This window comes from Carcharhinus amblyrhynchos, chromosome 8 (genome assembly GCF_965287045.1).
Source record: "Carcharhinus amblyrhynchos chromosome 8, sCarAmb.v2.hapA, whole genome shotgun sequence".
Taxonomy (NCBI): domain Eukaryota; kingdom Metazoa; phylum Chordata; class Chondrichthyes; order Carcharhiniformes; family Carcharhinidae; genus Carcharhinus; species Carcharhinus amblyrhynchos.
Genome location: NC_137331.1, coordinates 79,064,839 through 79,077,187, shown reverse-complemented (window position 1 = coordinate 79,077,187; position 12,349 = coordinate 79,064,839). Strand labels below are relative to the sequence as shown.

Below are 12,349 nucleotides of genomic sequence, written 5' to 3'. Positions count from 1 at the left end.
GAGCGGGAAGAGTCTCTCCACCTCTATCCTATCCATCCCATTCATCATCTTATACGTCTCAATGAGATCTCCCCTCATTCTTCTAAACTCTAACGAGTACATGGGGAGAATGTGCAAAATCCACATAGACAGTGACCCGACGCTGGAATTGAACCCGGGTCCCTGGTGCCATGAGACTGCAGTACTAACCACTGTGCCACCATGGCGGTTTACAACGGAGTTGAGGAGGAACTTCTTCACTCAAAGGGTGGTGAATCTCTGGAATTCTCTGCCCGTTGAAGTGGTGGAGGCTGCTTCACTAAATATTTTTAAGACGCGGGTTGATGGGTTTTTGATAGGAGAAGGGATTAAGGGTTATGGGGAGAGGGTGGGAAAGTGGAACTGAGCAGCGACAGATCAGCCATGATCTTATTGAATGGCGGGGCAGGCTCGAAGGGCTGGATGGCCTACTCCTGCTCCTATTTCTTATGTTCTTATGTTCTTATGCCTTATACTGTCCTCAGAATTTTTTCCAATAATTTGTTCACCACCAAGGTTAGGCTGACTGGTCTGTAATTTTTCAAGTTATCCCTTCCTCCCTTTGTAAACAACAGTATAAATGTTGGTTGTCCTCTATTCCCACAGTGACACACTTGTGGCCACAGAGAAATGCAAAACCATGGTCAGAACCTTTGCTATTTCTTTCCTTGTTTCCCTTAGAAGGCCTGAGATACATTTCATTTGGATCTGGTTATTTGATCACTTTCTAGAATGCTAACCACCTTAATATTCCCACTCTCACTTTGTTTGCCCATCCAATTTTTCACAGTCCTACGTAACTGTTTCATCCCTCTCTTTTGTGGAAACAGTTACAACAGATTCATTAAAAGCCATGCCCAAGTCTTGCACTTCCACATGAATGACCTCTTTGATCTCTAATCAACCATACTCTCACTCTTGTTCTTTATGTATTTTTAAAACATGGGATGGGATTTTCTATCCTGGAGACTAACTCCAGGATTTACTGGCCCTGACGTGGTGGCACCTGTGTGGGAGATTTGGCAGCCCAGCCAAAAGTCCATTGACAGCATGTTTGACTGCTAGCCATTCCACAAACATTCAATCCCTCCACCACCGATTAACAGTGGCAGCCATGTATACCATCTGCAAGATGCACTGTAGGAACTTACCAATGTTCCTTAGGCAGCACTTTCCAACCCTATGACCACTACCATTTGGAGAAGGACACGGGCAGCAGGTACTGGGAACATCACCATCTGGATATACCCCTCTAACACACTCACCATCCTGACTTGGAAATGTATCACTGTTCCTTCACAGCTGCTTGATCAAAATCCTGGAATTCCCTCCCTAATAGAATGGTGGGCATACCTACATCTCAGAGACTACAGCAGTTCAAGAGGCAACCCACCATAATTTTCTGATGGCCAACAAGAGATGGGCAATAAATGCTGTCCTAGCCAGTGACTCCCACAGCTCATAAATGACAAAAGAATGAAGGACAACCATGAGAATCATCATGGAATCTACAGTGCAGAAGGAGGCCATTTGGCCCATCGAGTTTGCACTGACAACAATCCCACCCAGGTCCTATCCCCATAACCCTACATATTTATCCTTCCAATCCCCCTGACACAAAGGGGTAATTTATCATGGCTAATCAATGTAACCCGCATATCTTTGGACTGTGAGAGGAAACTGGAGCACCTGGAGGAGACCCATGCAGACACGGGGAGAACGTACAAACTCCACACAGACAGTCACCCAAGGCCAGAATTGAACCTGGGTCCCTGGTACTGTGAGGCAGCACTGCAAACCACTCTGCCACCATGCCACCCCTACGTTTGGCATTACTGCTACAAAGAAGGCAACATGTCAGTGTCAATACTAATATTGTCAGTACAGCAGCTGCAAGTTATGCCCCATTTAGTTCCTATGGTACAATGGTTCTGTCGGAATTTTGATCCTTAGTATATTTTTAATTGCCGAATTACATGCTTTGTTAATTCAAAGTCAGTGTGGCTTTTGAACTCTTGGTGCTCACGGACACAAAACTTTAAGGACAGTGATTTATGATTTATATATCATACTGAATAGTCAAAAGATTCCTAATATCAGCTAATGCAGCCCATTAATTGCAACAGAAAATATTTCTGAGGTGGATGTCTCAATGGCAGTAAGATATTTCAACACATATATAAATATCACTACATGACTCAATTCAAACATAGCGAGGATTCTTCAGCCCATGTTCATTATTTGCTGGCTGGCAATGGCAACCTTTTAACCTAGGAGTGGATCCTGATGCTTTTTTAAAAAAAATCTGCAGGATATAAAATGATTTACTGTATAGCACCGGCCAATGTTGAAATTCATTCATTCATGTTGGCACTTCCAAGGCCCGACTTAACTAGAACTGCTAAGCTAACAGCTTATGATCAAATGGTGCAGGAATCTATTGTCACCAGTTATAAATAACTAAATGATCACATCAAAACTACAGAACCGGTCTGTTTGTTTAATCAAACTCACTCCCTTCTGATTTAGGCTATGCTCATTCAGCTGTTAAGTTATTACTTCAACGGAGTGCTGTTGTAAATTCATTTAACTGAGCTCGCTCAAAAAAAAATGGGAAAACCTCCCATTTTCCCATCTGTTGGGCACTGAGAATATTTCTGGGAAAATCATGCCCATGCTCTTCATTGTATTACTACACAATTGATTTGCAATTGTAAAAGTCCGGAGTACATTTGAAATGCAGACACTGTTGCAACATAAAGAAACACAATAGTCAATTTGCACAGAAATGTCGCTGAACAGTAGTGAGATAAATAAGCAAATAATCTGCCGTAGCAATATTGGTTGCAGGGTAAGTTTGGTTCACACCGCAACTCCCATGCTGCTCTTCGCATAGTGAAATTAGATTCTTTACATTAGTATATGACGGTACACAGAGTCTTGGTTTAATATTTCATCTGAAAGGCAGCACCTCTGATGTTACATCATTGAGTACGTCACTGAAATGTTAGCTTAGATTATGTGCTGAAGTCTCAGAATTTGTAAGAATGTTCCTACTAATCAAATGCTGATACAAGAAAAATTGTACTGCTGCAGTTACATTTCCTAACTTTATTGCCTCCTCCAACTTTGTGTCTAATTTTCTTGCCTTTTGTGAGCCACAGACCATTACTGCACTAAACGTTCTCTGGTAATGCAAAGTCAATTTCTGCAATAAAGCCACACAGATTCTGTGACGAGCAAATGCAGATTTCGCTCAGTCATCAGGGTCAGAGAGAAACTACGAACTCTGTGTGTGTGCCCTCAGATAAGAAGCATCAGAAATATCAGTGAAGAAAGCAGAAATCAAGATAAAGGCCAAAATTCTCCCAAAAAAAGTGTTGAATTCGCGTGAAAACTGGAGCAATTTACGCGTGTTTTTCAATGGGAGTTCAGAGAAGAATCTCCCACATTCTGCACTGCAGAATGTATATCATTAAATTTCAGGGGCCAGGGCCTATCCCCACTGGAGAGGCTGAAATCAGTGTGCTGAGTGGGCCACTGCGCATGCGCTGATCTGTCCACACCGAGCATGTTTAGTGGTCCTGCACTCATGGCCTCCTGATTGCTGGCCAGTCCTGCATCATCAGCTCTCTGTGTCCTCATGGCCTGATCGCTGGCCCCCACCATTCCCGGGCACAGCCGTGAATCCTCCCCCCCATCCCAGCCCTCTGCAGTCTCCCCTTTTACAGTATTCCCCTCATGACAGTAACTCCCCCAGCACTCCCGACCCCCCTCACACCCCCACAGTGCCAATCACCACAGCAGGCTGACCATGGCCTCCCGGTTGACCCCACCTCCACAAGCCCATCCCAGTCACTTCCTCCCTCCTTCCCCCATTGATCTCTATGCAGATTGGCAGCGGGCCCCCCCAGTCCACACCAATCGCCCCCATGACCCCACTCCATCATATCCTGCCCCTAGGCTCCGTCCCCATATGTTTTGCCCCCTTGGTTCTGCCCCATGCCCATTGGGCAGTGCCAAGGTGCCCCCTGGGCATTGGCCAGTGCGAGAATCTTCCAGGATGGAAGAATTGCGGCAAAAGTATCCACTGGCTAACACTCACAGGAATAACGTGGTGGATCTCATTGCAATTGGCAAGTGGTGGGATTAGCAGATAGCAAACTAAGTGGGAGCTAAACTCAGAGTTAGCGCCAATCATAGAATCCAAGTTGTTAAGTTCAATTGTGGGTCTCTTGTCACTTCTGCAGCTAACTCAGCACAGAGCAGAGGTTAAATTGGGAACTACAGGCAATGCATTTACTGTGCCATCTGAATCAGTTGCTGAGGAGCTTAACATGCAGATTTCATTTTAGGAATTAAACAAAATAAAAGCTTCAGAATTTACTTTTTCAAAGACATGGCAAATGGAGCTGGTGAGATGCGAAAATGATGACCACCACTTACACAACCATATCCCAACTAGCAGGGTGGGGGGATGGGAGGTTGATGGGGAGTGGGTGGGGGTGTGGTGGGAGGGGGGTTGGTGTCAGTGTTTTCTGGGGAGGAATAAAGCGAAAAAAGGAGTAAATTTAAAAGCTAACTGTGGAGATCATTTTGTCAAATGTTGTATTTGGTTTTTTTTGTGTCTAATTCTGCCACCTGGTTCCATTTCAGTTGTGACTTTGATGACACTGCCCAATATCGAGCTTCAGCCATGAATGCAAAGGGAGAACTTTCAGCTTTTGCATCAATTGTGGTAAAACGTACGTCCATGAAATTAATTTGTCACACAATCTGTTTTAGTAGCTTGGGGTATAGTTTTGCACCAACAGACCTCCATCTGTTTATTTGTTTCAGGATTCAAGGCCGAGCATGGTGATATCTCATTCCATCCTGGAGGATATGCACATCATTCTTGTAGGTATCAAGCTTATTCGTAGAACCAGCTTTAATATAGATACCTATTCCTGGATAAAGAAAACAGGATCATATCTGCTCTAAATGTTGACATGCGTCCAATAATCTGTGGACTTTAAAACCTGAAACATGGCATTGCCTAACTAATACGTTTTATCAAGTTTTCTGCTCTTTTTAACTTTCTTGTTACTCTGGCCCCTCATAGTTTTCTCAGTTAAAAATAACACTGCAAAAGGTTTGGAATAAATTCTGTAGCTGCTGATATTGGACCACTTCAGGTTTGGTAAATTAAAGAGGATGCAATATGCAGAGTATAACAAAATTATCATTCAGATTAGTTGAAGACATAAAGATAAAGAATCATAGGCCTTAGAATGTCAAATCACTAGTCGACATTGTGAACTTTATTGAATTAAAAAAAAAATTAATTAAAAATAACCCTTAAAAAAATTCAACTTCAACATTAGACAGGCTTGAAAACGTTCTGGTCAAGCTGAAGCAGCAATACTGAGACACAGTTTCCATTAAAAAAAGTGAAAAAATGCATGTAGTACATCTGGAGTAAAAACAAACTATGCCAGTAAAGTATGACTGGCTGATCAGCATTTTAAAGAGACTTACAGATTAAAATGTAGTTGATGAATTGATGAACTTGAAATGGACACAGCTGCCGGAATTTTACTGCCTCATTTGCCCGAGGCTCGTAGGATCCCGTCCAAGACCAATGGAGGATGCCGTTCTGTGAGCCTCACCCACCCCAATTCTGGGGCGGGTATGCTAGTAAAACTTTAGCAAGCAAGTCAATGGATTAGAACAGATTTGAATTCTGGGTGACCACTGATTATTCCCCACACCCTTTGGTTTTGAGAATGCCTCGACATCCCTGTAGTCCAACCAAAAGTGTTCCTCTGGCCTAACTCTGCAAACTCTGAATAATGAACAGACGTAAAATATAAACCTTCCAGATGCGGATCAAACTTGTTCTCAATTCTAGCCTTTGATTTTATTTTGCACCTTTCTGTGCATTTAGACCTGAAATTTTAACATAAAGACAGCAGTTTCACTATAAACATAGTTTCATTTAGTTTTGAAGTCTAATGGTGTTTTATTATTATCTGAATTTATTATTCAAAAATGTGGTGTATTGTATTGGCAACTGCAATCAATATAAATTTCTTTTCTACTCCGTAAAGTTGAGGCATCACCATGAGACATTTATATTTAATTAAAATATCTAAAGTACAAAAATATCATTAATATAAATATGTCCAAAAAAACTGGGCACAATTTGCTGATGAACACTTTATTCCATGTAATAAATAGGCCATCAGCCTGCTTTGGTACCAATATCACTAGCGGTTTGGTTGACTGTTTTGAGATATGTGCCCACATCACACTGATAAAACTGATTCTGACCTCAGCCTTGCTAACTTACTGAAGTAGCTGGCAAAGACTTAGCAAATAGAAAATAAAGAGGAAACCCTATCTCCTATTGGACTGATCTGGCAAACTCTGTACCTAGTTGTAAACCTTCCATGGGGGTTGATAATAATAGCTGGAGAGTACCACTCACAAACTCTTTGCAGAATATCCCAATTCCAAGTAATTGCTTGCAAGGGCCTCTGTCAAGAATTACTTACAAGAATGGGAAAGAGAAGACTGAAAGAAAATGAAATAAAACAAAACGCAGCGGTGAACGAGAAGTGTTAAAAGAAACTAATTCTTTGTCGAACAGATGACTATTTCCCTGGTGATCCTCACATGAAGTTTGATGTGCATATCGTTGAAAAGTTTGACGTATCATTTGGTAAAGAAGGCGACACCTTGAGTTTGGGCTGTACTGTCGTCGTTCATCCCAGCCTAAAGCGATTTCAGCCAGAGATTCAGTGGTGGCGCGATGGTAAGTGTTGCCTGTGTGTATATGGGAGAGGGACCTAGCATGAAATTGCAGTTAGCAAGAAACCAAAGATCAAACCACTTTAAAAAGGTCTTTAGTTATCTCCTCTACTTTCTCACAGCATAGAATATCGCTGTTGTACATGCAGTTCACACCCAGATAGATGTAAGAAATAGCATCTTCAGCCAACATAGAAGTTCCCCGCCTTTATCTGAATGCTGGAGCATTTTTCTGGAGGCAGGCTTCTTGTCTGTAAGCAATGAGAAGCTCACCAAGCTAATTAAACCCAATTAAGGCCAATTGGAGGATGCAAACTGGGAGTTTTCAGTCAGCCTTCAGGTTCATGAGAAAGTCAGTGTAACTGCCCTGAGGCAGCCAGAGTCCATTATTCCAGGCTGGGCCATCTCTTCCAGCATGGACCTAACAGCAGCTGGAGGCCATTATGATAAGGGGTGTCTTGTGTAATTTAAATGTTGAAAAGGTTGGAGGGAGGGGTCTCCATTCTGAAGCACTCTCTTACCTGTAAGAGCATCCCCCTACTCTTTCAATCTGCTGGGGGAGCAAATGGCCTTCCAGCTTTGAAAGGCAGCTGCCATCATTAACTTTTCAGATTGAAGGGTTGTAGACAGTGGTGTTCTCCATGGGTCTGTGCTAAGACCATTGCTTCTTTTGCAATATATAAATTACTTAAACCTTGGAATGCAGAGTAGAATTCCAAGATTTGCCAATGATACAAAACTCAGAGGAGAGGCAAAAAGATGAATTGACTGTAACATGGTATAGGCTGGCAGAATGAGTAGGTGAACGGCAGATGGGAATTAATATAGAGAAATGTGAGCAAATGCATTCTGACAGAAAGGTTAGGGAGAGGGAATAAAGACTTAATGGTATCGTTCTGAAGATAATGCAGGGATAGAGGGACGTGGTTGTACATGTACATCAATTTTTGAATGTGACAGGGCATATTGAGAGCATGGTTAGCAAAGTATGTCAAATCCTGGACTTAAGAACATAAGAACATAAGAAATAGGAGCAGGAGTAGGCCATCCAGCCCTTCGAGCCTGCCCCGCCATTCAATAAGATCATGGCTGATCTGTCGCTGCTCAGTTCCACTTTCCCGCATAGAAACAGGTCCTTCGGCCCTTTTTATGTACAAAATGTATGGCCTCACATTTGCTGACAATGCCATAGTTTTGCCCATTCTCTGAATCTATTTTTTTTAAATTCATTTATGGGATGTGGGCATTGTTGGCTAGGCCAGCATTTATTGCCTATCCCTATTTGCCCTTAAGAAGGTTGTCCTGATCTGCAGCCTTGAACTGCTGTAGACTCTGGGGACTCAGAAGGTGAGTTACTCACTTCAGAATTCCTATCCTTTTACCTGCTCTGGTAGCCACAGTATTCACACAGCAAGTCCAGTTCAGTTTCTCATGAATAGTAACCCCCCAGGATGTTGAAATAATCCTTTTATAATTTTACACTTCCTTCTAGGCTACTTACAACGCTGTCTATCTTCTCAAGGAGTTTATTGCTTTCATTGTTGTTAATCTTGTGTATTTATGATTTCACATTTAGCAGTTGTAGCTTGCAGCAAAAACTTTGCATGTAGAAAGAATGTCAAGTGTATACGTAAAGACAATAAATTTCAATCATCTAGATTGAAATTCTTGCACTGCACCCACCATGGGAATCGTCGCGAGTGAAACAGAAAATTTGGCAGACTATTTAAAGTTCCGTTGAGTTTGGGAGGGAAAATCCTTTCTTGAGCACCTAGAATTATAATCTCCTGTATTAACCTCCGTACCTGCTCCATTCTGACATTCCTACTCTTCTCTATTTTCCTTGTCAGGTGTTCAGTTAAAGCCATCCGAATGGGTTCAGATGCACTGGAGTGGTGAAAGTGCCACACTGACTCTCACTCACCTAAACAAAGAGGATGAAGGATTGTACATCATGCGTGTGGTAACAAAGTCTGGCTATGAACAGCATAGTGCATATGTGTTTGTCAGAGGTATGTTGCAATAAATATAACAGCCCACATGTCACAACAGTGTCCTGCCTTCCCATTGTGCAAGGCATCAAATTCAGCCCAATTTTGTTCTTACTCAGCACCACATTGTGCACTAAGAAATCAGTAAATAATAAGCTGTTTACTGCCCCACAACCACATCCCACAACTAAAGGCACTGAGAACAATTGCAGCAATTGTGCTACCACCAAGATAGCAACCAACAAGCTCAGCACTGAGCAGTGATTGTAGTTAAGGTCTTTCTTGTCAGATAGTAAAGGTAGATACTAGTGATAAGGAAGGACTGTAGGAAAAGGGATAATCAGCCATGGATATCAAAGGAAATAAAGGAGGGTATCAAATTGAAAGAAAATACATACAAAGTGGAAAAGATTAGTGGGAAATTAGAGCATTGGGAAATCTTTAAAGTCAACAGAAAGTCATAGAAAAACTATAAAGGAAAGTAAAATAGATTACGAGAGTAAACTAGCTTAGAGTCATAAGCTAATCCAATTGCCCCCATTTGGCCCATATCCCTCTATACTCATCATACCCATAGCCTATCTAAATGCTTCTTAAAAGATAAAATTGTACCTGCCTCTACTAGTACCTCTGGCAGCTTGTTCCAGGCACTCTCCACCCTCTATGTGAAAAAATTGCCCCTCTGGACACTTTTGTATCTCTGTCTTCTCACCTTAAACCTATGCACTCTAGTTTTAGACTCCCCTACCTTTGAGAAAAGATATTGACTATCTACCTTGTCTTTGCCCCTCATTATTTTATACACCACTATAACCCCCTCAGCCTTCTACGTTCCAGAGAAAAAAGTCACAGTCTATTCAGCCTCTCCTTCTAACTCAAACCACCAAGTCCTGGTAGCATCCTAGTAAATCTTTTCTGCAGTCTTTCTAGTTTAATAATATCTTTTCTATAATAGGGTGACCAGAATTGCACACAGTATTCCAAGTGTGGCCTTACCAATGTCTTGTACAACTTCAACAAGGCGCCCCAACTCCTGTATTCAATGTTCTGACCAATGAAACAAAGCAAGCCAAATGCTTTCTTCACCAGTCTGTCTCCACTTTCAAGGAGTTATGAACATGTACCCTAGGTCTCTTTGTACTGTAACTCTCCCCAACGCCCTACCATTAGCTGAGTAAATCCTGCCCTGGTTCAATCTACCAAAATGCATCACCTCGCATTTGTCTAAATTAAACTCCATCTGCCATTCGTCAACCCACTGGCCCAATTGATCAAGACCCTGTTGCAATTGGAGATAACTTTCTTCACTGTCCACTATGCCACTAATCTTGGTGTCGTCTGCAAACTTACTAACCATTCCCCCCACATTTTTATCCAAATCATTAATATAAATGACAAATAACAGTGGGCCCAGCACTGATCCCTGAATATAAAGACAGATAGCAAAAATTTCTCCAAATATATAGAATGAAAAAGAGTGGCTAAGGTAAACATTGGTCCTTTAGAGGATGAGAAGGGGATTTAATAATGCAAAATGAGGAAATGGTTGAAGCATTGAACAGGTATTTTGTGTCACTCTTCAGAGTGGAAAACACAAATAACATGCCAAAAATTGATGACAAGGAGGCTATAGCAGGCGAGGATCTAGAAACGAACATTATCACTAAAGGGATAGTGTTGGGCAAGTTAAGGAAGCTGAAGGTAGACAAGTCTCTGGCCCTGATGGAATGCATCCCAGGGTACTAAAAAGTATCTTATAAAGGTCTATAAAACAGTGAGGTCTATGAAATAACTCATTTCCTGGAATTCTTTGAGGACATCATGAGTGTGGTAGACAGGGGAACTGGTGGATGCGGTGTATCTGGACTTCCAGAAGGCATTCGACAAGGTGCCACACAAAAGGCTGCTGCATAAGATAAAGGTGCACGGCATTACAGATAATGTTTTAGCATGGATAGAGGATTGATTAGCAAAGAGTGGGGGTAAATGGGTGTTTTTCTGGTTGGCGATCAGTGACTTGTGTGTTTCAGGGATCAGATTTGGGACCGCAGTTGTTGACAATTTACACAGGTGATTTGGAGTTGGAGACCAAGTGTAGTACATCAAAGTTCGCAGATGACACTGAGTTGAGTGGTAGGGCAAAGTGTGCAGAGGACACTAAAAATTTGCAGAGGATATAGATAGTTTAAGTGAGTGGGCAAAGGTCTGGCAGATGGAGTACAATGTTGGTAAATGTGAGGCCATCTATTTTGGCAGGAATAACGGCAAAATGGACTATTATTTAAATGATAAAAGATTGCAGCATGTTGCTGTGCAGAGGGACCTGGGTGTCCTTGTGCATGAATTACAAAACATTGGCTTACAGGTGCAGCAGGTAATTAAGAAGAACGCAAATGGAATTTTATCCTTCATTGCTAGAGGGATGGAGTTTAAAAACAGGGAGGTTATGTTGCAGCTGTGTAAGGTGTTGGTGAGGCCACACCTGGAGTACTGTGTCCAATTTTGGTCTCCTTACTTGAGAAAGAATATACTGGCACTGGAGAGGGTGCAGAGGAGATTCACTAGGTTGATTCCGGAGTTGAGAGTGTTGGCTTACGAGGAAAGACTAAGTAGACTGGGACTGTACTCATTGGAATTTAGAAGAAAGGGAGTGATCTTATAGAAACATATGAAATTATGAAGGCAATAGATAAGAAAGTAGCAGGGCAGTTGTTTCCACTGGCAGGTGAAACTAGAACTAGGGGGTACAGCCTCAAAATAAGAGAGAGTAGATTTAGGGCTGAGTTGAGGGGGAACTTATTCACCCAAAGGGTTGTGAATCTGTGGGATTCCCTGCTCAGTGAAGCAGTTGAGGCTATCTCATTGAATGTTTTATGGCAAGGATAGATAAATTTTTGAACAGTAAAGGAATTAAGGGGTATGGTGAGCGGCTGGGTAAGTGGAGCTGAATCCATGAACAGGTCAGCCATGATCTTATTGAATGGTGGAGTAGACTTAAGGGGCCAGATGGCTTACTCCTGCTCCTAGGTGTTATTTTCTAATGATAGGGAGCTGTGCCATAGTAAGTCTGCATTTAATGACTGAACAGGCTTTGGGTATCTGCTATACTGGCTACATTGAGCTGTTGAAGCACAAGAGAGCACAGTTTGCCTGTAGATACTTGGTCTTTGTGAGAGAAATGACTTGGACACTGTCAGAGAGGAACACTGGAGCATAGGAGCAGGACTCGGCCATTCAGCCCATGGAGCCTGCTCTGTCATTCACCACGATCACAGCTGATCATCACTTCAATGCCTTTTCCCAACACACTCTCCATAGCCCTTTATTTCATTAGTATGTAGAAATCTGCCAATCGCTGCTATAAACATACTCAATGACTGAGCTCCCAGAGCCCTTTGGGGTAGAAAAGTCCAAAGATTCACAACCCTTTGTGTGATGAAATTTCCCCTTGTGAGCTGGTCACCATCTCCTTGGGTGATGACATGCCAGCTGTGAGTCTGCCTCAGAGTGAATAGATTGCACTGTATCCTGCATTTCAGTTATCA

General features: G+C 42.2%; 1 protein-coding gene across 1 annotated transcript in view; it reads left to right on the top strand.

Annotated features, from left to right (window-relative positions):
• The window catches only part of myom1b (myomesin 1b), a 124,925-nt gene that overhangs the window by 37,067 nt on the left and 75,509 nt on the right, over positions 1-12,349 (top strand). Inside the window, exons 7-10 of the mRNA XM_080194310.1 lie at positions 4,675-4,763; positions 4,858-4,917; positions 6,653-6,817; positions 8,664-8,825. Coding sequence (XP_080050436.1) covers positions 4,675-4,763; positions 4,858-4,917; positions 6,653-6,817; positions 8,664-8,825 — 476 coding nt within the window. The remainder of the gene's footprint in view (positions 1-4,674; positions 4,764-4,857; positions 4,918-6,652; positions 6,818-8,663; positions 8,826-12,349) is intronic.